Genomic DNA, 23,482 nt, shown 5'->3' with positions numbered 1-23,482 from the left:
GCGGAAGCTACAAGTCGAAAGAAAAAAATACATAGTATACTGTTATTATTATGATTATTATGTCTATATCTATTTAGCTATTAGTGATTGAGATGTGCTTGAATTATGTTTATTAAATGCAATATTTCTGCTTCTTCTTGTTTCTTTGCAGGTGAGTTTTTGAATGCAAAAATCTTGTTGGTATTGGTAAGCTAGCTGTAAGCTGTTGACGACGAGAGTGAAAAAAGCTTTCGGAGCTTGTGTACACAAACAAAGCATAAACCCTTTTGCACAATCAGCTGATTTGGCTGCAGGTTATGTTTAACCCCCCTCCTCTTCAGACTGCAGATGTATGTGTGTGTAGAAAACTTCTAGGGTGGACTGGGCTCTTGACTGGGGTTATTGAGCTGTTCACCAGTCTATGTCTATGTCTATGTGTATGTTTTTTTTTTGTTGCAAACAACGTGGCAGGTTGTCAGGTTGGATGGAGAGCCCATTGTCATTGATGCTGCGACGCTTCAGTGAATTTCAAAAGTTCTTTTGCCGTTAAACGGTACGCTCTCTTTTATGCGCTCGCTCTCTGTCATGCTGCCGCTCTCTCTCTCTCTCTCTCTCGGGTTGCTGACAAGCATTGTTGCGGTTAAAAGTTGCGTTCTCTTGTGCTTGCATTATTCAGCTGAAAAGCTTTTCAAAGCAGCCATGTTGCTTTTGTGCTTACTGTGTGTCTGTTTGTGCTGGGAGAGAGCTGTTCTTGTCAGAAGTTTTTTTCTTTATAGTAATTTACCTGGCCGCAGTCCGAAATGATTTGTATTTGGGCATTACTCGTTCTTGTTGTTGTTTTTGTGTGTTTGGTTTGCTTGTTTGTTTGTTTACATGCGTGTTTGTTTGTTTTTTTGAGCACGAGCCACAAACGTGGCTGCCATGTGAGCGCAGACAAGCATACATACATATTAATGACTGCATGCATTAACATATATGTATGTGTGTGTGTGTGTGTGTTTTGTGTGCTGATTAGCTTTTGCTCGCTAGCTCCGCCGAACTCTAAGCTTTGCTTTGAGCTGCGCTCACTGTCGTTGACACTGCCTCTGCCACTGCGCTGTTTACTGCGCTGCCCTTTGCCACCCAAACAGCAGACTTGGCTTTGCGCTGTACAAAAACTTTCAGCAGCCGCAGCAACTTCAAAAAGCAACCACCAAAAGCTGTCGTCGCTGCTCGCGCTTGCTGCGCTGCGCTGCTGCTGCTGTTGCTGTTGTAACCTGGTTGTCTTCATTATTGTTGTTGCTGTTGCTGTTGTTGTTGCTGCTGCTGGCAGAGTCAGTTCAGTTCAGCTCTCTCACGGAACCCAGCAATCCAACCAAAAGCGAACGTCGAACATTCAGTTATGCTGAGGAGCTCTGGCGCAGCAAACACGAAAAAAATCACACACACGATAAAATTTTAGTTAATTTGGCTTGGCTTTGGCTATTGTTGTTTGTTTGTTTGTTTTTTTGTTGCTGCCCGCGTTAATAACAAATTTGTGTTGTGTGTGTGCGCTTTGTCGTCGTGTTCTCGCTTTAAGCAACACATTATTTTTCATTTCAATTGTTTGAATTTTTTCTGTGTGTGTGAGAAAAAAACAAAAAAGCGTCGCAGCTGCTGCAGTGAACGGCAATTGTTTATAAAAAAGCGGCAGCGCGACAGATGCAGATAAACAATTAAATACACACACGCATACAGACGCGCATTAAAAAGTCATTAAAAGTTTTTAACAAAACGTCTCGCGCGCATTTTTAATATTTTCACTCAGCAGCCTCAGCATTGAAAGCTGAGAGAGAGAGCGCGCGCAACAAAGCAAAAGAGCGCGACCCCAAAGAGAGTGTGTGTGTTTGTGTGTGTGCATGAGAGAATTGCTGAATTGCGCTCTCTGTTTCTCTATCTCACTCTGCTGAATTGCAGTTGGGAGCGCAACGTTAAACGTTTTCTGTGTGCTGTGCTTGCTCCCCAACCACGAAGGCAGCGCAGCCAGCATAAAATATACTAGAGAGCTAAGTGCGCGACACGATTGTTGTTGTTTTTTTGATGTAAAACCGAAACAGACAAAAAAAAAGTGCAAAAAATACATAAAAGCTCTGCGAGAGGCTTTTGCAAAACACACAAAATACCAAAATTCCCAACAATACAATACAAAGTTAAAAGTGAAACTCATTAACACAAAATAGCACAGAATTTGTGAAAAGTCAAAGCACACAAGAGAAGAGAAGAGGAGAGACGAGTGATCAAGTGTAGAGAGCAGAAAAAAAAGCCTAATTAACTTTGCAAAAACAGCTAAAACAACAATTGCTGCTGCTGCAACGGCATTTATTTATGTGGTGAAGAGTAAGAGCAAAGAGTAGGAGGCAAAAACATACGAGACGCGCATTACAAGAATACACTTATATGTTTGTATGTGAATACGATTCTCGATTGTGAGTGTGTGTATGTGCATAACATACGATTAGAGTGAGCAAACATTACGGTAAAGTACGGTAGACGGCATAACCCGCATTTGCAGCCCAATTCATTTGATAATGAAAACTGAAGCCGGCTCCAATAATATTATAAATAACAATAACACAACCAGCAACAACAACAATAACAGCAAAATGGAGTTCGTTATGTATCCAAGTATTTCGGGCAAACAACAAGATCCCGTTCGTGAAGTTGTTATGAAATACATTGATTACTTTCTACCAGAATCCGAGTGAGTATTATGTCCACGAAATGATGATGAAATTAATGATGCAACGAGAGAAAAGTTATCTAAAAATAGCATAGACATAGCGTGATATGAAGACGTAGCTTTTGGCACTTTGTTTGGGATTATGCAGTGTTTACACCTGGTTTACACCTAACACTGTCTTACGCGTTAAGGCATAATTTCATGTGGTTAGTGTGGAAAAAAATTCCCAGTTAGCATAGCGTGAGAAGAAACTCTTTTGCTCTCTCTATCTCTCTTCCCACTAAGCGAAGCTTTCGAAACTTTGTTTCATTAAGAAGTGTAAGCTTTACTTAAAACATAGCGTGATAAGAAACTCTTTTTTTTTGCTCTTCAAAGCTTTGCAAATGAGAATGATTGCGATTAAGCAATGCAAATCTTACACCTTACCTTTTCTTAGCTATTAAGGTAAAACTTCATGTGTTTGATGTGAGAAAAAAGACTTAAATTATTAAGTGTCATGCTTACTCACACTTTCTTGCTCTGTGTTGCATAATGACATGCAGATGATGTGAGAAAAAGACTGACAATTAAGTGTAACCATGATAAGAAACTCTTTCATTACTCTCTCTCTCACAAAGCTGAGCTTTCGAAGCTTCACTTGGCTAAGCTGCCATTAAAAGAGTCGTAAGACAATATTACTTGACATGATTAGAAACCCTTTGCTTAAAGCTGTTAAAGCTCAGCTTCATGGAGCATAAACTTCAATGATTACTTCTTCATAGCTACATAACCTTGAAGCGTCATAAATTTCAGTTCAATAGCAGCTGAAAACCTTAAACTCTTGTTGTCAACTGACTTTATTTATTGTCAAGCATAAACTTTACATTTCAATTACAGCTAAAGAAGCATTCAAAAGTCTCGCAAACATGACAAATAGAGTGACAGTCAGACAATATATATATAGAGATGATGCTATATATATATTAGTCTTGTTTGCTGTCCCTGCTAATTAGTTTTTTAAATCCACAGAGCTGTTCTGCCTTTTGCTATTTATAGCACCTGATAATTGATGTCAATTTTCAATTGAATTTTGGCATAAATTTAGCGAAAATTGATCAATTTGCTCACTCGTTCGTTCGTTCGCTTGCTTACTTGGTTACATGATGCCTTTGGTAATTGAGCTGATGTCTAAATTTAGCTAACCATCGACAAATGGGTTAGCTAGTTTGTTGGGTAAGGCTCAATAATTTCACTTACTTTGTGTCAGACAGGTTATGCTTCCTGTGTACAGTCAGCATTACATCAGCGAGCGTCTAACGCATCGTTAGTTGATCAATTTTGTTATATTATTTATATTTTCTCCTCCTCTACTGCATAGCAGCCTGACCTCATTGCTTTTTGGCCCGTTACGCGGTGTCCAGCTTCCAGTTGAGCAACTTAGCAACTTGTTGCAAGTTTTTGGGGAGAGATGAGTGTTTGTTGTTGCTTGCAACCAGGTGGAGGCAGAAGCCTGCCAAGTTGGCGACATTTTAGACACTTTAAGGCTTCCTACAACACTTTGTCGGTTGTCGGTCGTTGTGCGAGTTGTGCCAAACTGGTTTCCAATTCCAACTTGGCGGCTTTAACTGTACTCTGTACAACAACAACAACGTCGTTGCTCTTGCCCTTTTTTGTGATTTCCTCTTTTTGCCTTGTTTTCATAGCAGTTAAATGATTGAGTTTTTAATTGGGTCAGGGGCAGAAAATGAAATGGCATTTTGTGATTTATCATATTTAGGTGCTAGCTTTGCATTTTTTCCTTTTCCCTTGTTATTTTTGATTAAAATGCGCATTTTTTAATGGCCTGTCTTTGTTGTTAGTAGTAGAGAGAACACTGCGCATTGTTCTGACAATTGAAAAGCATATCTAGAAGTGTAAGTACTTCAATACTTATACACACATTTATTTCTGCACTCTCCAGACTTAGCCCGACTTCAACTTTGTATGCAATACAAAGCGACGTCGTGGCGACTTCCTCAATTTTATTTTTGCGCCCTACAATCAAACAATTTGATGATGATGATGTGTTCGCTTCCTGAAATCGTAAACAATGCAAATAAACACTTGAGCTAAATGCTCTAAAAGTTGTCAATACGGGAAATGCGCAGAAGAAGAAGCAGAGGATCCCACAAATATATAAAACTTATACAAAGTGTTCTTGAGTTTCATGCTGACATTAGCAGAATTTGCTGTGTGTGTTGCCATTTCAATTTTTGCAACACAAATTGTATTCATTGTTTGTGTGTTTATGCAACGTCAGCAAAACGCTGATGAAAATGCGCTGCACAAGCAAATTTTCGCTCGATATGGGAATAGAATGCTCCCGAACCCGAAATGGGAACAGACAGAGAAGCAAAAAAGGGGCGTGGCAAAGATATCACTGCATATTTGTTATTGTTTTTATTATCGCGAGTGGAATTTTGTGAATGACCAAAATAGCCATTAAAATGCCAAAGTGCAACAGCTTCTCAACGACGGCTGGCCACACTGGCAATGGGCCAAATAACAATAATAGCAACAACAACAACAACAATGCTGCAGCACACGATCCACACAATTCGATTAATTTGTATCTCGCAATCGCAATTGGCGTGTAATTTGATGTTGCTGTTGCAGTTGCAGTCAAAACAATGGCAAAAACACACGCGCTCACAAATTACGTATACGCCGGGTTGTGCAGCTCTTAGATAACAGCAGCCAGCAGCAGCAACAGCAGCAAGAAGTGCAATTTGTGTGTTGCACACACTCTCTCTCTCTTATTCAATTGTGCATCAATTATAATTTGCAAATACTTTTCTTGCACAGTATCGAAAATTCGTTGAATGCGCTTATCATGTGATTTGCTGGCTGTTTGTAGAGTATCTGAGATTCGTTGTCTACATTTTCGTTCACAGATTTAAAGCTGCGCTTATCAAGTGATTCCTTAACTGTCTATTGAGTATCTCATAGTCCTTGTCTGCTATTTTCTGACACGTTATAATTTGCAACTACTTGTGGAGTATCTAACAGTCGTTGTCTGCATTTTCGTTTAAACATTTAAAGCTGTGCTTATCATGTAATTTGTTGGCTAGTTGTAGAGTATTTAAGAGTCGTTGTCTACTGTCAGATGACCCTTTTTAAGCTACGCCTATTATAATTTGCTTTTACTTTTATGGGAGAGTATTTAAGATTTGTTGTCTGTGCTTATCCTAAGATTCCTTGGCTGTTTGTAGAGTATTTAGCTTTCGTTCTCTGTTGCTCAGCTGCGCTAATCATGTATTTCCCTGGCTGTTTGCAGAGTATCAAACAGTCGTTGTTAGCCTTCTGCTGACACATTTAAAGCTGCGCTTATCACGTGATTCGCTGTCTCAACTAGCTGAATTGGAAACGTGCCGCAACAGGAAATATAAAACCCACAAAAACGAAAACGAAAACTCAAAACCCAAAATCGAAAATCAACGCAACAACAATAAAATGACATCATTGTTTGTTTGTTTGTTTTCTTTTCGTTGCTTTGAACTTTAATAAACTTTGCACATTTTGAGTGTCTGATTTTTCCTTCTCACTCATTCATCACGCTGCGCTTTGCTGCTACTTACTATTCGATTGCCCCTTTTGTGACGTCAGCAGCAGGTTTTAATTGTTCTGATAATGATAATGATAATGATACACCTAATGCAAATACTACACAGCTACTGCTAACGATAATTATAATAATGATGAGTCGCTAATGATGCTGCCTCAGTTCGCTCAGAGATCAAGCGATTGTCTGATTGTTGAATTCAATTTCAATTCAAAATGCCATTAAATTACTACAAGTGAAACTAATTTAAAGATGATCTAGTGGCACATACGTCAAACAAGTTTTTTGTTTGTGTCGTTAAATCAGTTTTCAACAATGTTTTTTACTCCGGTTTTGGCTGAAAACGAAACGAAAAAAACAAAAACTGAGAATCTACTTAGAAGCATGCTAAATGTTTATGCGTTGCTTCGTTTCGTTTTCGCTTTTTTCGGTTTTTAAATTTGTTTTTTATCAAATGCGATTTACAATGCCATTGACCGTTGTCCGCAATGACATTGGCAAACACACAAACACACACGCAGTCTTCATATATGGCATTATATGCGATATATGCACAGGAGCGTGTATATTTTATTGGCATTAACCAAAGAAAGAGAACAAAAGTCACGCAATGAGTCATTGCACTCTACATACATACATATGTGGGGTCTCAGACTTTTACTTTTTATTCTCCTTATTTTACATATATTTGGGAACACAACGAGCGATTGCAAGCGAACGATTCTCCGATGTCTACAAGGGCGGCCGGTTAAGAAACTTTCGCGTTTTCGTCCTTGTGATGTCAGGCGATCTGTGACTCGATTCGATTCGACTCGACTCGACTTTACAGCCGGGGTAACCCATTAAAAACCATCATCATTCTGTTGCGCTCAGCGGCATTTTTATAGCAGCAACTTTAATTATTTTGCAAGCTCGCAAATCCATCCATATAAATAAGTCGCTTCTCTCAACAACAGCAAAAACAACAACAACAACAGTAGCAATAATCATGAAAAGTGAATTTTTTATTGTTTCGCTTCACTCGACAGACATAAATAAAATAATTAAGTTATTTTTAAAGTTAATACGCGCATCTCATATGTTATTATCAAGCGTAAAATTCTACCAAAAAAAGAGAGATATACAATGTATATAAATGCAATTTTGGTTATAAAGATAGACTCGAATTCAGAGCAAACATATATGAAAGCTACGAGTACTCATTTTGAATAAAAGCAAATTAGTTCAGTATTCATTTTAAAATATACCAAATATACCAAAAAATATTCAACTGTCAGATATCAGCTACCCATTTTGAATAAAAACAAATTAGTTCGGTATTCATTTTAAAATATACCAAATAAATATACCGAAATTATACTCAAATATACCAAAAAATTATTCGACTGTGAGAAACCAGCTCCCAATTTTGAATAAAAGTAAAATAGTGCTTAATTTTAAAATATACCAAAAATACTAAAAATATACCAAATGGTATTTTAGGTATATTGATACAGTACTACATTCAAAATATATCGAATATACCATAAACATTGTTTGGTATATTTATATAGTACCACATTTAAAATATACCATAGAGTGCAAAATATACCAGATTCTCAGTCAAACCAACAGACATATCTAGAAAGTAGGCCTTCTAAATATGCCACAAAAATGCGTCTATAAATAATCTCTGAAGCAGTTACTTCCACACAAATCAATGCTCTTATCTTTATCAACTTAATTTCCGCTTTGATTTTAATCAACTACCTTTTCGGTTATTCCGCACTTCATTCATGAAACTTTATTCTAGTTCTGATGAGTCAAGCTCCCCCACAAAAAAAATGCGAGTAACGCCACCTTTGACATTCGCCTTGGAAGTGTCCAAGTTGCCATGCGAAATAGAAAATTCCCAATGCAGGATTGACTCATCAAAAGGTCTTTTTTCCCTCCTCAGCTGCTATCTATTGAAGCCATCTTTATGATGACACATTAAGCATGGCCATTTCTATAATTGAAGATTGCGTGACACCTCAACACAATAGACGTTGTGTGCTCCCAATACCTTTCAGTCTGAGCTCATATATTATTATTGATTAGACTGGAAAATGGGCGAGCGAAGTGTGTGCTAGCAATATATTGAACTATATATTGCGAAACTACGACGAATTCTATTCTCTATTGTCCATGATCTATAACCCATAAAAAAAGCTTCGTGCGCTTAGTTCAATGTACCCATTATTTTCAGCTAAAATGCTAATCACAGTTGGCGATTTGTGCCGCGCTTTAATCAAGAATACTGCGATTATTATTATCTCTTGGCAATTGTCAAAAATCCTTGAATGTAGTTTTTGTTTTTTTCAATTTTCAACTCACCCAAAAGCCAGTCACCAAACCGAAACATTTTGCTCAAGGTGAACAAATCTGCGAGCTGGGCGAATGGGTAAAGAACTTTGTTTTAGCCTCTTGACTTGTGTGTTTTAAATGTTTGTCGGTTAGCATAACTTGGTTAAAGCCTCAGTCGACTGTGGAGATGTCTTAAACTATGAATAGAAAATGCCAGTCTGTGACAGCTTAATAAATTATCATTATAGTTTGTTCATTTTGTTGTGATATTTATTACTTCCCTAAGAGCATTAGATCTTCGACTTTGCAGTTCTTTACTGCAAATTGAAAATGTATTGTAAGCGATTTTAATGCTTTATGTAATCGAGTTTTTATTTATACTCACTACCTATAGGGTAAAAAGCTAATATAACTTATTAAATTTAGTTATTTTAAATGTAGTAATATATCAATATACAAACTTTTCAAATATACCAAATATATACCACAAAGATTCAATATATATATATATATATATATATAAAACAAAATATATTTTTGTGGTATATCAAAGGCTAAATGTTGGTATATTTTTAGTATTTTTGTGGTATATTACTATGATATATTTCAAAATTAATACCGCAATGTATTGTAAGCGAATAACTTTTGTAGATTTAGAATGTATTTGATATATTTTTAATATTTTTGCGGTATATTAATTCGGTATATTTTAAAAGTACTACCTCACTGTTTTGCTTTTCTTGAAAATTTATAGTGGGCATCTCACAGTCGAGCACACTTTGTATGAATATACTTACTTGCCTCTCATCTAGTTTTGTTACATAATTAAAAGCCATGCGAACAATGGTATAATATGCAATTTGTTTGGTCACTCAATAATTAAGGAAATGTAGATACACAAAGTATTTATTTGCAGCTGCTCCACTGACATGTTAAAACCATTTGAAAAATTGACAGACCGTTGCGGAGCGAGAGAGAGACAATCAGACAGACGGACAGACAGACAGACGGATTGCTGGACAGACAGACTATTCAATCATTTTAATGAGCCAAACGAATTATCAGACTCGTTGCGGTTTTTTTGCAAAACATTTGATGGGGCGACTCTTTTATTATCTCTTGTATTTTATCTCTCTCTCAAATTTTCGGTAAATTTAATGCGAAAAGCTGACAATTTAATTGCGCATTTGACATTGCATTTAAATGGGGGCTCTTTTATTTTCCGATTGTGGCAAAAACTTTTGCAAAAGCGTTGGAGGAAGTTTTATCATCGTATTGACCTCAATTGGCCACAAGGTCACATCACAATTTTAAATGCTCCCTGAGGGGGATTATGAAGTCTGATTAAAACCGCATCCCAAATTGATTTGCGAAATCAAATACCATTTTTTTTAATTACATCCATTAATCATTTATTTTGTATCTTTCTCTTTGCAGTGCATCTGGAACAAGTGCAGTTGCGATTGACAACAAAATCGAACAGGCAATGGTAAGTTTTTTTTTGGTTTTATTGCATTTATCATCAATCTATATTTAGAGGGAAAAATCCTTGTTTCTTGATAATATTTAATTTGTGTAAGAATTTGTCTCTCTCTCTTTCTTTTTGTTGTCCGTTCTCGCTGATAAGCGAAATAATCTTTATAATGTGCAATGTTGTTCAACAGCAATGTATAAGAAGAAGAGTGCTTATCAGAGTTTTTGCCGCGAACTTTTGGCCGTGAAAAATGAATTAAAAAATGTGTTGTTGAATCGAGTTTTTATAGCTTTTGTAACTACGAAACGATTGTGGGGCAACTTTGCGCATAGATTTAGATAAGCGAATGCGAAATTTGAGCACTAGAAAGGATTGTTAATCATGTTGAGTTAGGAGGTGTTAAGCAGGGTTTTTCTAGTGACCATTTTATTTAAAAATAGACTCGTTAAACTATGTTAGATTAAGCACCATTCAGTTGTAGTTGGTTCTAACTGAAATCTTCCGCTTGCCACTGGTCCAAAAATAGTTCCAGCTGCCACTTCAAATCCATTTCCAAGCGAATCACTGGCCAAAGACCTCCGCAACATTTGTTGTTGTTGTTGTGGTTGCTGTGGTTGCCCCCTCGAGTGGACTCTGCCTCTGCTTCTTCTCATCTTCTTTTACCCACTCACATCGTTGTTGTCCTTAGAAATGAACAAGTGCAAATTTAGTTCAATTGAACACGAGTACTCGCACTTGTATTCATACTCAACACTCGTATTCGCATTCGTATTCGTTCTCGTACTCGCAGCTATTTTTAGACTCAATTAAAATGGCAACATTCAGCAGACAGCGATGAAAACTGAAAGATGCCAATTGATTATTTGATCCCCTCTCTCCCTCTCTTTCTATCCTTCTCTTGATATCTTTCTCTATATAATTTATGTGTTTATGATTTGCGAAGTCTGTTGAAAATGCCTCCCAAGCAGCAACAGCAGCAGAAGATGACCGAGTCGCAATTGCAGCCTGTTAATTGACATGCGTTGTCAACTGGTTGGCGGCTTTCTTCTTGAGCCTCATCTCTCACTCTCTCTCTCTCCATTGAGTTGTTCTCAGATTGTTTGTTGATGCTATTCTTGGAGTGATAGAATGGTCACTTTATGGCCTGACAAGCAAAGCTGACGAATAAAGAATATGACATTAAGTGAAGTGCATTGTGAAAGCAATTAAGAGGGAAGAATATTCTCCTTTTTTTTTGCAAATATATTATGAGGATTCATTCACAATTGCTTGGCTTTAAATTTTAGTTGAAGTGAATGGTTATATCCGAATAATAAATCGAATTCTTTCACAATTTGTGTGGGAATTATTTTAATAATTACTTTTCGAATTCATTTATAATTTCAACAGTTTACTTGTGTGACATTTTTATGTATTTCATCTGACATACTTGACTTTCAAATTTAGTTGAAATGAATGATTATACTATTCTGATTTATTCACTTATAAAACTATGCTTAAATGAATGATTATTCTTTACTGACTCATTCATATTTCCTCCGATATACTTTTCTTTAAATCTTTTTCACATTCATTCACAATTTCGAAACAGAGCTTATCGTGTTTTAGCTCTTTTCCTATTACCATCTGTCTGATTTCATTGAATTTAAACTTTAGTTTAGATGATTGATTTTATTACTTCCATTCATTCACAATTCCAATCCAAATAGTTCCAGTTCTTATCGTGGCACTTATTTGTATTCCAACCAGAAAGAGACCTATAAATCAATTAGGGAAATAAAGCTGACGCAAATCAACAATAAAACAATCGTTCATTTCGTTTCCTACAGCTGAAGAAGAAATTGCAGCTCTTAACTAATCTTCAACACTTTTATGGGCTTTTAATTAACGCCACAAAAAAGTTGAATGGTAAAAAGTCTACCCAAAAAGTCATTGCCATAGCATTGGTTCCACTTCTTGTTGATTTCATTTATTATTATGACGGATCTGTGGCCGCTGGTTGACACATATTGGTTCTACTTGTTGCATGCAGTTTCAGCTGGTTGCAGCAGCTGCTTCGATTTAAGTCAATCAACTTTTCCTTTTTCAAATCAAATGTTGTGTGAAAGAGACCAACAAAGCTGACCATTATTGGTCATTTGGGTCAATTCAATTGCGCTCTGCACTTTCATCGGGCCAAAAAAGATGATACAAAAAGATGAAAAAGATGACAACAATTCTTCTCGATTGCCTTTCTATTCGTCTGAGAAGTTTCTTTCGTTCCGTGAAAGTAATTTTCATTTATTGTTTCACTTTTCCCTCGACACTACTTGTATGTAACAGGATTTAATAGTTGTTTTTGACCTTGTCGCAAAATGTGAACAAAAATAAAATCATTTTTAATCGGGCTGGGTCGCTTTTCTTATCAGGCATGTTGTTTACAAAATGGCAGACATTTCGCTTCGCTCTCTGTGTTTGTTTGTATTGTGCGTTTCGCTTATCGCGCCACCACTCGAAAAAGTCATAAATTGTTAGCCGAAGCAAAAATAAAATATAATAATAATAATAATACTCAGTCGGTATGTAATCGCTTTCAAGTACATTTTTGCGCCATGATATGGCGAAAACAATTTGGCAAAATAATAATTATAATTATAATGCATTCGATCAAATGGCCAAAGTCAAGTCTCAACTCAACTCTCACCCTTCAAAGTGAAAGTCATCGCATTATGCATCATTATTATTATCGATACATTGACTCAAGTGTAGAGGAGGGATATCCAGCAACGCCTAAAAATAGATGTGCTTAGACAGGTGTGTACAAAGAGATAACACAAAGGTGTTATATAAAAGCAAAGCAAGCTTTGCTCAGCTTTGCAATTTCTATTTGCTTTGAAATTTTTTTCAGAATACCGAAACATTCCATTTCTTTTAATTCTTTCCCCAAAATGTTTCCTCATAGAGAGTTTTTATAGACTGTGTCGCCTCTTTTGATGATGATTTACAGCCGCTGAAAACTCATTTGTTTTCCCCGGTTTCAAATAAAACTGAATATTATTCTTGTATACATATATATTTTTGTAATTTATGTGTAGCGGACACTTTTCCTGTTTTACAAAGACAGGAACAAGCGGTCGCAATAAAATACTTTTATATATTGTACACAACACACGCCCTTCGAGTGGGCGGAAGTCTGACGGGGCGAGTTCTTCCTTAAACGATTCTTTCTTTATGCATAAACAATATACAACAATGTTTTTATATTTCATTTTCAACATTTCGCTTATCAATCAATGCAAAGCGATAATGACGTCACTTTCGCATTTTTTGCGCATTTAAAAAAAGTATATTTTAGGTTTTGCTTTTTGTCTTTCAATTTTGTATATTTTGGCAAAGGAATTTGAAAGGCACACGACTCTGAAGAAATACTTCGTATCAGCAGCTGCGATAAGCAAGAATTCAAACAGAACTATGAGTACAAAAATTCAGCTATCAGCAATACGAATGAGTGAATGTATTTGTGAGTGTATTTGTGTGGCACTCACACGTTCCAATTATGCGTATATTATGCTAATCTCGTGCCCATTGCGCGTCTATACATATATTTTACTATATACTCACATCTTTGTAGATGAAAACAAACAGTTCAATCAAACAAAACAAAGTCTAGGCGCCACTTGTAGTAACGATTGACGATAGCGTTTTTAGGTTAGATTAATATTTAATAAATGCTTCGACAGACAGTTCAAAGTGTGTTCAAAGTATATAGATAACTGTTATCTCAGTAATTGATGAATAGGTGTTAGATTAAACAAATTGTGAGCATACTTCTAAGCCTTAGATTTTCCTTTTAATTTCTTAGATCTCTGCCAAACACTTGAGCTTATCGATTTGTCTGGCCAATTCCGCGCTAATTATCAAATTTCCTCAATTTTGTGACAGCAAAAAAACAGATATTCAACAGTTAAGGAAACAGAACTTGAAAACAACAAGATAAGATGGATTGGGACAGCGAGAACTTAATGACTTAATGACATTTATGGTGTTAATTTTTTGTGTTTTGTGTTCTGCTTAAGCCTATTTGACTGCGGGCGGACTGGAAAAACAAGCCACAAAGCCATAAACAACAATACAACATACAAATCTAAAGAAGGGGGAGGAAAGCGGGTGCGGGAGCGGAGCCATAAAAGATAAGATAAAAAATGAAACAGAATTGAAAACAAGAAAGCTACAGTCGAGTGTGTTCGACTGTGCGATACCTGCTACCTATTCTTCAAATATACCAAATTAGCATACCGCACAAAATACTAAAATATACCAAAAGCTATATTTGGTATATTTATACCGGCTATGTGATACCCACTACCTATTTTGAATAAAATTAGTGAGGTATTATTCTTCAAATATACCAAATTAACATACCTCAAAAATACTAAAATATACCAAAACTTATAATTGGTATATTTATATAGTATTATATTCAACCTGCTACCTATTCTTCAAATATACCAAATTAGCATACCGCAAAAATACTTATATATATATTAATATCGACCGTGTGATATCCACTACCCATTTTAAATAAAAGTAGTGAGGTATTATTGTTCAAATATACCAAATTAATATACCGCAAAAATACAAAAAATAAACCAAAAGCTATATTTGGTATATTTATATAGTATTACATTCAAAATATACCATCGAGTACAAAATATACCAGATTGTCAGCCAAAGCTACTAAGAACTTTAACGGTATAAATACTTTGACCAGGTTAAGAGTTGTGCGGGTTTTTACCACTCTCTGTTGCTCTGTTTGAGCAAGTGCTTTGTGAAAAACAAGAATGTTTTGTACTCGACTAGAACAACAAACGCACCAACAATAATAATGTTATTGCCAGCATGTTTATGCTCGGCCAAAGATAATAGGCAAGTGCCTTACATAACAATGCTCTTGTTGCGACATCTGGCAAACATATTTGCCAATGGAAAGTCCAAGCACTTGTCTTCGCTTTAGTCTTTACTCTTTTTACTTTTCCACACCAAAGACAAAGGCACGCGTTTGAGCCGCGTGCTAAGCGTGTCGACAGTTGAGATGATGCCAAATCAAAACTGATATGCTGCCACAAGTAATCGCATTTGTTTGTCTACTATCTGTATCTGTATTCTGTATTCATATCGAATGTTGAGTATCTGTAGCATTTGCCCTAATTGCACTTTGAACCAGTCGACGTCGACGTCGACTGACGTCAGTCGCTCGCTCTCGCCGCTGCTTTATGGCTTAGTCCATATAGTGCTAATTAGTTGAGGCAGACAACCAACTGCGTGTTTATCATTCGATCTGACACAATGGGGAAAAACATAGCTAATAGCATATTGAGAGCGGCTCATTAGAGGCGGACTCGTGAGCCAAAAATGTCGTGAAAGATACGAGTAGGGAAAGTAGTCAGAGAAATGAGGTCAATACAATCGATGAATACTTGAAAGGAATAACGTAATACTAGGCGTAAGTTGGAAACCAAAGTTAAGGAATAGAAATAGGTGTAGGTATAGGTATAGGAATAGGAATAGGAATAGGAATAGGAATCGGAATAGGTATAGGAATAGGAATAGGAATCGGAATAGGAATAGGAATAGGAATAGGAATAGGAATAGGATTAGGAATAAAAGCTGAAGAATTTATTGAAAACACTTAAAGAATCAGGTCAATTCAAGCGAAAGAACAACAGGATGAAGTAGCTTATGAATACTTGAAAGAAATTACAAGATAACTTTAGTCAGATAATGAAAAGAGGTAATACAAAGAATTCAAGAATTCATTGAAAGCATTTAGGAAAATCAAATGATTGTTAAACAGGATGAAAAAGTTTATAAAGAATGAAAATATCTGCTATATGATATACATTTGCAAAAATTGTTAGTACAAATTCGTTGCTTTTGCTCACGTTGTCATCTCTAGTTTAACAAACTTGTATCGAGAAACAATAAAAGTCGGACTTTGTCGCTGCAGCTGACGTCATTGGCTGCAGCCTCAGATTGCATCACACAATGGCAAAGCCCGTGTTGCAACGTTAGTTTGTTGCATCTTCGGCAACTCAGCCAAGTCTATTGTGTACTTTTGAGAACTGAGCTGAACTGAACTAAGCATAAAAGTTTCCTATAGAATTTGACATTTGATGCAACACATTGTGCTCGTAATTGTTCTCGTTGTTGTTTTTGCTGTTGCTGTTGCTGAGAAGTGGAGGTCGGCGACTTTCAATTCGTGTGAAATGCAAGCCAAGTGTCGAGTCGAATCGAGTCGAGAGTCAGAGGAGGAATATTTTGTATGCCTTGGGGTTGGGGCGTAGAATTTCACAACAATTGCTGCAGCTCACTGCTGATGAGCTCACACAGTGGAAAAGGGAAAAACAGCTGTGACTCAGTCATGCAACAATTCGCAGGAAAAACGAGTCGATGCTAAACACAAAACTTTGTTGCAATTAGCTGCATACATTTGCATGCCAATATGCGGCTAACAACAAGGTGGCGACATGCCACGAAATGGGCATGAGATACTTTGGCTGTTTTTAGTCGGTTTCGTCTAGAATTTTCATTTCACATTCAAGGTCATGATGTGTGTCTCTCTGTCTTTTGTTGTGTTGCCAAAATCAAACACACACACACATACACACCCTCCCACACATGCAATTACTCACACTCACACAAGCGTGAAACTTGTTTAGACAATGTGACGACATTGCAACGCCCCAAACATACACACACTTAAACTTACAGCTGTGTATTTACTGGCCTAGACGAGCGTCTGATAGATATAACATAGATAGCATAGCCTTTAGATGCATGATGTTTGGTGGCAGTCAGCGCCGCCGTCGAGTTTGAAAGTGGGTCAGTTTTATCGCCCAGCAATATGTTCACAGTTTGCTTGCCATGCACTCAAACTAGTACTCACTTGCTGCTGCAAGTATTCGTTACCATTTTGTTGCATTTTGTTGCTAAGCGAACTCAATTTTCATGCCAAGCCAATGCGCTTGTTATCGGCAAAATGAGCTCTCGCAGCGACACTCGTCTTTAAGCTAGCAAAGTGTGCTCTCACAGCGACAATCGACTTCCAACTTAAATGTGTATGTTGTAAAGTGTGCTGTGATTGCGATACTAGACTTTAAGCTAGCCAAGTGTGCGCTCTCAGCGACAATCGCGACGTCTAACTTAAATATGTTGTGGTAAAGTGTGCTGTAATTGCGGCACTCGACTTAATGCTTCAACGTATGTGTGTAGTAAAGTGTGTTCTCACAACGACATTCGACTTTAGGCTTATGCGTGTTTTAAAGTGTACTCTCACTGCAACACTCAAAATTAAGCTTACATGTGAATGTGGTAAAGTGTGCTGTGTTTGCGACAGTCAAATTTATTCTTCCACATTCCACATTAGGCATTAAGCTTATGATCGTTGTAAAGTGTGCTCTCACGGACACTCTCGGCTTTAATCTTGCTTATGCTTGTATGCTGCAAAGTGTACTCTCATTACGACACTCGATTGTATTCCTAGTAAGAATTTCTTACAGAAATGCATTGAACTGCGACACTCGTTTTTATGCATGTGCTTACGTTTGTAATCTGCAAAGTGCGCTCTCATGCGACACTACAAATTATTCTTACACATGCAAACGTATGCTGTAAAGTGTGCTCTTATTGCCGCTCTCGACTTTAATCTAACACATTTGTATACTGCAGAGTGTGCTCTGCTAAGTATACTCTACTCGTCTCGTAATCGCCATGCAACGTCCTTGATTAGACAAAATAGAACGCCCAATACTTTTGGGGCAATATCTGCACGCTTATCGCCACTCCAAGCCCTGGGGGATAGTGAGTGTGTGTGTGTCTGTTGTGGAACTCGGTTATCGTACAGATTAGAGCCGCACCCACTCGAAGTGTTTTTATCTTATATAATACACACGCAGACACACACACACTCAAATAGCAGCTGTTCTCGTTTTCACTTTTTGCATGCCAAAAATTAATTAGACAGAAAACACACAAAACACACATGAAACACATGAACACAAGGCAATTGCCTATCATTTCGTGTCTATTCTTTTGCCAGTTTCCTGCTGCCTAGATTTCACGACAGACACGGAACTAGACATATTAAATAAATCACATTTGATTTACTCGCTACTCGCATTTGCCAGCAACAATTTTGTGCCAATTTGTGCCAAAAACGAAGAGAGAAACAGCCACAGCCACAACGCGTAAACAAAAACCGGCTAAAACCCAAGACAATTTGACTTTTGTGTCTGTTGCTGTGTGTGTGCTTATAATTTATGCCTTATTATTATTATTTGTTTATATCGTTTGCGGCAGCGTCAACAATAAACAGATTTATGCAAATTAAAAATCGTAACAAATATTATTTGTATTTATTTTGCATATGTTGAATGAATTTTCACCCATTCGATGATGGCGCCTGCATACAAATTAATGTTAAACAGCTTCGAGATAAATGAAGCTGCAGACGAACTCTAGATACGCTGCAAAGTGTAGAAATGTGCTTTAATAATTTTGGAATTTCCATTCACACAAATTTCGCATATATTTTAAGCTGCTCATTATGCAAAATTCCTTTTATGATTAATGTGACTGAAACGCTGTTCACCTCTGAACTGAACTGAGTTGAGTATTTAATGTTTTTGTGATATATTGACACAATGACCTTTGTGCTATATTCAACTCTTGATAAAAGTATCTTCCGTATGTTCGATAATTGCATTTGAAGCGAGTTCTGAATCGACATCAATTATATTTGCGTTGTGTATGAGGAAACAGCTGAGAAGCAAAGATTGCTTTTTAATTCCGAATAATAATAGTCGCTTAATCATGATCGAGTTGTGACCTTTTAAAGTGTTTTCAACTTGAATTCCACATCAAACTTTGGCCAATATATTCGATGTGTTATTGAGCTGCCATTCGATGGCTGATGATTTTAATTCAAGTGGGTGTGTCCAACGCCTAAGGTTGCGCCTCTCTCAGCTCAGCAGCTGCAGCACTGTTCAAAAGTTGACAAATTTCTCCCAATTCACATTTGCACCTCAACTCAACTAAAACAAAGACACAACACACAACACACGCTTGTGCCACTTAACAACAACTAGAAATGTCAATCAACTGCCAACTGTCAACCTGCACTTGATATAGCCCCAAACAATAGCATTTACAGCCACAGCCACTCACAAAAGTTTTTCCACACTTGGCCAAAAAATACGTAAATATTTTGATGTATTTTGCTGGTTGTCAAGCAGCAGCAAATTTCGTTGTTGTTGATGTTGTTTGTTGTTTAAAACAACAACATTTATATATAAATAATAATGCTGAAAAATGACAAAAACAGTTGTTGACCCAATTAACTTTTTGGCATTCGGCGAAACCAAAAACGATACCAGCTACAAATACAAACAAAAAACAAAATCAGTACAAAACAAATTTGCTAAAAATAAGGCAGCAACAGAAATAATCAAGATATAAATATGAACAAATCATTTTTGTTTAATTTAGTAGAAAATTGAACTTGAAAAAGGGAGATAGGAGATATTTTTTGGAAAGTGTAAGAAATTTGTATGAGAAAAAATTCATTTATTTTATAACTTGAAATGAGTTTTATAATATAGAAAAGATATTATTATTTGCTTTATTAGGATCTAAAGAAATTTTATTGGAAATGTTGGAAATATAGGAAATATATTATGGGAATGTTTGAAATACTTTTAAAGAAAGTTAGAAACTAAATATCTTTTATTGGAATTGTTTGAAATGTATTTAAAGAAAGTTAGAAACTAAAGATCTTTCATCGCAAATGTTTGAAAAATATAAGATATTTTATGGAAATGTTCGAAACACATTCAAAGTATGTAGGGAACTTAAGATCTTTAATTTGAATAGTTTGCAATATATTTAAAGAAAGTTAGGAACGAAAGATCTTCAACTGAAAATGTTTGAAATAAAGGAGATATGTCATTGAAATGTTTAAAATATATTTAAAGAAAGTTAAGAACCTAAGATTTTTAATTGGAGTTGTTTGAAATGTATTTAAAGAAAGTTAGGAACGAAAGATCTTTAATTGAAAATGTTTGAAACATCTTGAAGAAATGTTTAGAGATAAAAGATTCAACTCCGATTGAGTTTTGATACATTGTAGACTAAATCGTGTTGGTCAGCTTTAGCTCTAAAGTTGTAGCTATATTTCAGAGATATCTTTTAACTATTGTCTTTGTTGACATATCTTGACTCTGTCTTGCAGCTAATTTAGAGTAGATATTAGAATTGAAAGGTTTGAAATTTGTTTTAGGAAAAAGTCGAAATGTTGTTGATTGATCACAAATAACTTCAGCTTCAATTTAGTCTTTATAGATTTAAGATCAGTTTAGCTTTAGCTTCAATAAATGTCCGATATATGTTCAACTGTTGTCTTTAGTATTATCTTCGTTGACATTTCTTGACTCTTGCTTTTCAGTTAATGAAATGTGCTCAGCTTATAAATTTAGAGAAGATATTAAAATTGAAATGAATTGTATAATTTATAGAATTGAAATGATTTAAAGTTTGTTTTAGGAAAGTGTCGAAATGTTGTTCATTGATCACAAATAACTTGAGCTTCACTTGAGTCTTCATAAATTTGAGGGTAGTTTGTGATGATATAACAGTTGTCTTTAGCAATCTTTAGTATTATCTTTGTTGACTCTTGCTTTTCATCTAATGAAATGTGCTCAGTTTATGTTAATTCTGTTTAGAGTATTTACTTAGACTTTATAATTTCTCAAAGGAAAGTATCGAAATGTTCTTGATCCATCACAAATAAATTGAGCGTAGTTTAAGTTTAGCTTTAATATATCTCTGATGTATCTTTCAAGTGTTGTCTTTAGTACTATCTGACATAATTTCTTAACATTTCTTGCTCAGTTTATGCTAATTCTGTTAAGAGTACTTGCTTAGACTTTATAATTTCTCCATATATGTTTTATTTTTGCAAATGTCGTAGTCTCAGTCTCAGTCTCGAGTCTCGGCTACAACTAATTTAAATGCGTTCGTTTATCGATTCAAGTTTTTTTTATTGAGTTTGTGTTCGACCAGTCGAGCAAGTTGCGAGTGTCGTGAGTTGTCTTGAGTTGTGCGTGTGCGTGGCATGTGTCTGGCGACTTTTGTTTTTTTCGACTTCGGAGAGACACACCTACCTACCTGAGTAACCTCGTATATACGATATAGTATACTATGTATGTATGTGTATATATTTGGCCATGATCGCCAACACCAACATACTCGCAATCGCAATGGAAACGCGTTTGCCTTTTTTGCATATGGCGGGCAACAAAAAAAAACAGATGGATGCGTTCACATCGTTTAAAATTAGATGCTTTTGCAATGCGATGATTAATTTTGTTGTACTCGTATGTGGCTTCTTTCATCACGTGTTGTCATTAGTTGGACACTTGAAATTGGCACCAATCTCTGCCACTGAATTAGGCCCACAAACAACCGATGGAAAGTTTTCTTTCAGCTAGAGAATATAGAAATGCCTTTGACGTTAGACATACTTTATATTATATACAAATACATATTTATCTGTGAAATGTGCACGATTCTTAAATAGCTCAATAAACTCTATAAAGCAGTCTCGCGTTTGCTTCCGCGTTAATAATTTAGCTAAGAAAAACTAAATGGGAATGGGGAAAAATACAAAACACATTTTCGCCACGTTCAATTTGCTTGATGGGATCTTGATCTTATAATAAGTCTTTAGAATCCAAAAAAGAAAGAAACATTATTTGTATGCTTTCTATCATCTATATATGTATATATATCTAAATCATCATCTGTTGACAGTTTGATGTCTAATTTTTCTACGAATACTTTAAGAATAACATAATTTACATTTTGTTTACCCATTTTTGACACACTTCGCTTACCCTTTTCTCTTCTCTTCTATCTTTGCAGGTAAGCATTTGAGAACATAATCAAAATAATAAAAGGGGAGAAGACAAAAACAACATCTGGTTTGTGTTGGTCGGCTCGTAAGTCAATTAGTTTCTTATAGATTGTGGGATAGCTAGTTGAAAATTTTTCCAACAGACAATTGTCAATGCTCTCAATGAATTTCAATAAAGAGCAAAGTAATATTCCATAGAAGAATAAATTGAACAGTTTGTCCGACGTATCGAGAACTATTTGAACATTAAACTGAGCAGGGAGGGGGGAGACTCAATAAAAGACCGAAGACGGGGGCGTCACAAAATGATCTTTATGATGAGTGCCAAAAATAGCAAAGGCACGAAGGAGGCAGCAAAACAAATGAAGAAACAAAACAACACAGCGAAAACAAAAGAAAACTTTGGCTAGCAAAACAACAAAATAATTAAAATATTTCGCATTAACTATGAGAATCAGATCGTGGCCAGGCATTGAGAGCATGATACGCGAGGGAAGTTTCAAAACTTATGTACTTTATATGATTTTACAAAAGTAGAAAGAAAGAGAAAGAAAGCTTGGGTGCTTTATGAACTGTTTCTAGCTTTTTTTAACACTTTAACCCATAAATGCAGCGAGTGTTTTAGTTTATTTCTATTTAATGTGAAAATATTTCAAATTCATAACAATAGAATTTTCGAAATTTGTCAATTAATTTATTCTGGGAGCATATTAAATATAGATTTTTGATTGCAACAAAGTTTTATAGTCTGAAAAACAATTATTGATTAATAATTTCGAAAATTTTGTTGGCTTATTAAAAAAGTAATCACAAAACTATTAATTCTTAAAAAAAAGAATTCAAAATTTGTTGGCTCATTAAAAAAACTAAACACAAAATTCTTCATTCTTTATAAAAGTTTTCTAAATTTTGTTTGCTTATCAAAAAAGGAAAAAAGATTCTTTATTATTTATAAAAGTTTTCTAATGATTATGATTCTAAATTATTAATTTTTTGTGCAAAAGTTGAAGGAAGCTTTCAAGATAGATTGATCAGAAAGCATTCCATAGAATGTTTAAAGAGGAAATGCAACAAACAAAAGCTTTCGCTTGGCTTTCGAGCAACCCTCGCATATCATCAGATCATCAAATAGGGTCCGATACAGTATGAAATAATAGTGGTCTCTGTTCTGTGTTTGTTGTTGTTATTGTTCTGCTTCTGCCTTCAATCATTGGCCTTGAATAATTCATGATAATTTTGTTCTTTTTTCGGTATTGTTTGTGAGGAAGCCTTTATTTTCGCTGTTCTTCTTCTTGTTGTTGTTCGAAATTTTCATTAATTTTCTGCGTGTTCTCAGCATGTATTTTGTCATTCCTCTTTCACAACTCATTTGTTTACGAACTATTTGTGTGATATGCATAGAGAGCCCAAAGTGGAGAGCGAACTCAACTCGAACGAATGACAAACAAAGAGACAGCAAAAAGAAGTGAGAGAAGA

General features: G+C 35.8%; 1 protein-coding gene and 1 long non-coding RNA gene across 3 annotated transcripts in view; one reads left to right on the top strand and one right to left on the bottom strand.

The window, feature by feature from the left end:
* Positions 1-23,482, top strand: part of LOC132795445 (protein bunched, class 2/F/G isoform) — a 133,379-nt gene that overhangs the window by 95,665 nt on the left and 14,232 nt on the right. For both annotated transcript variants that reach the window (XM_060806152.1, XM_060806156.1), the window contains one exon: positions 10,020-10,071. In XM_060806152.1, coding sequence (XP_060662135.1) covers positions 10,020-10,071 — 52 coding nt within the window. The remainder of the gene's footprint in view (positions 1-10,019; positions 10,072-23,482) is intronic.
* LOC132795455 (uncharacterized) lies at positions 10,086-11,527 on the bottom strand. The gene is made up of 3 exons (XR_009633440.1): positions 11,418-11,527; positions 10,804-11,213; positions 10,086-10,739 (listed from the first exon to the last, which is right to left on the bottom strand). It is a non-coding gene; the product is annotated as an uncharacterized LOC132795455 (long non-coding RNA).

Source organism: Drosophila nasuta, chromosome 2L (genome assembly GCF_023558535.2).
Source record: "Drosophila nasuta strain 15112-1781.00 chromosome 2L, ASM2355853v1, whole genome shotgun sequence".
Taxonomy (NCBI): Eukaryota; Metazoa; Arthropoda; class Insecta; order Diptera; family Drosophilidae; genus Drosophila; species Drosophila nasuta.
Note: the sequence above shows the minus strand (reverse complement) of the source record. Positions and strands in the feature narration are given on the sequence as shown.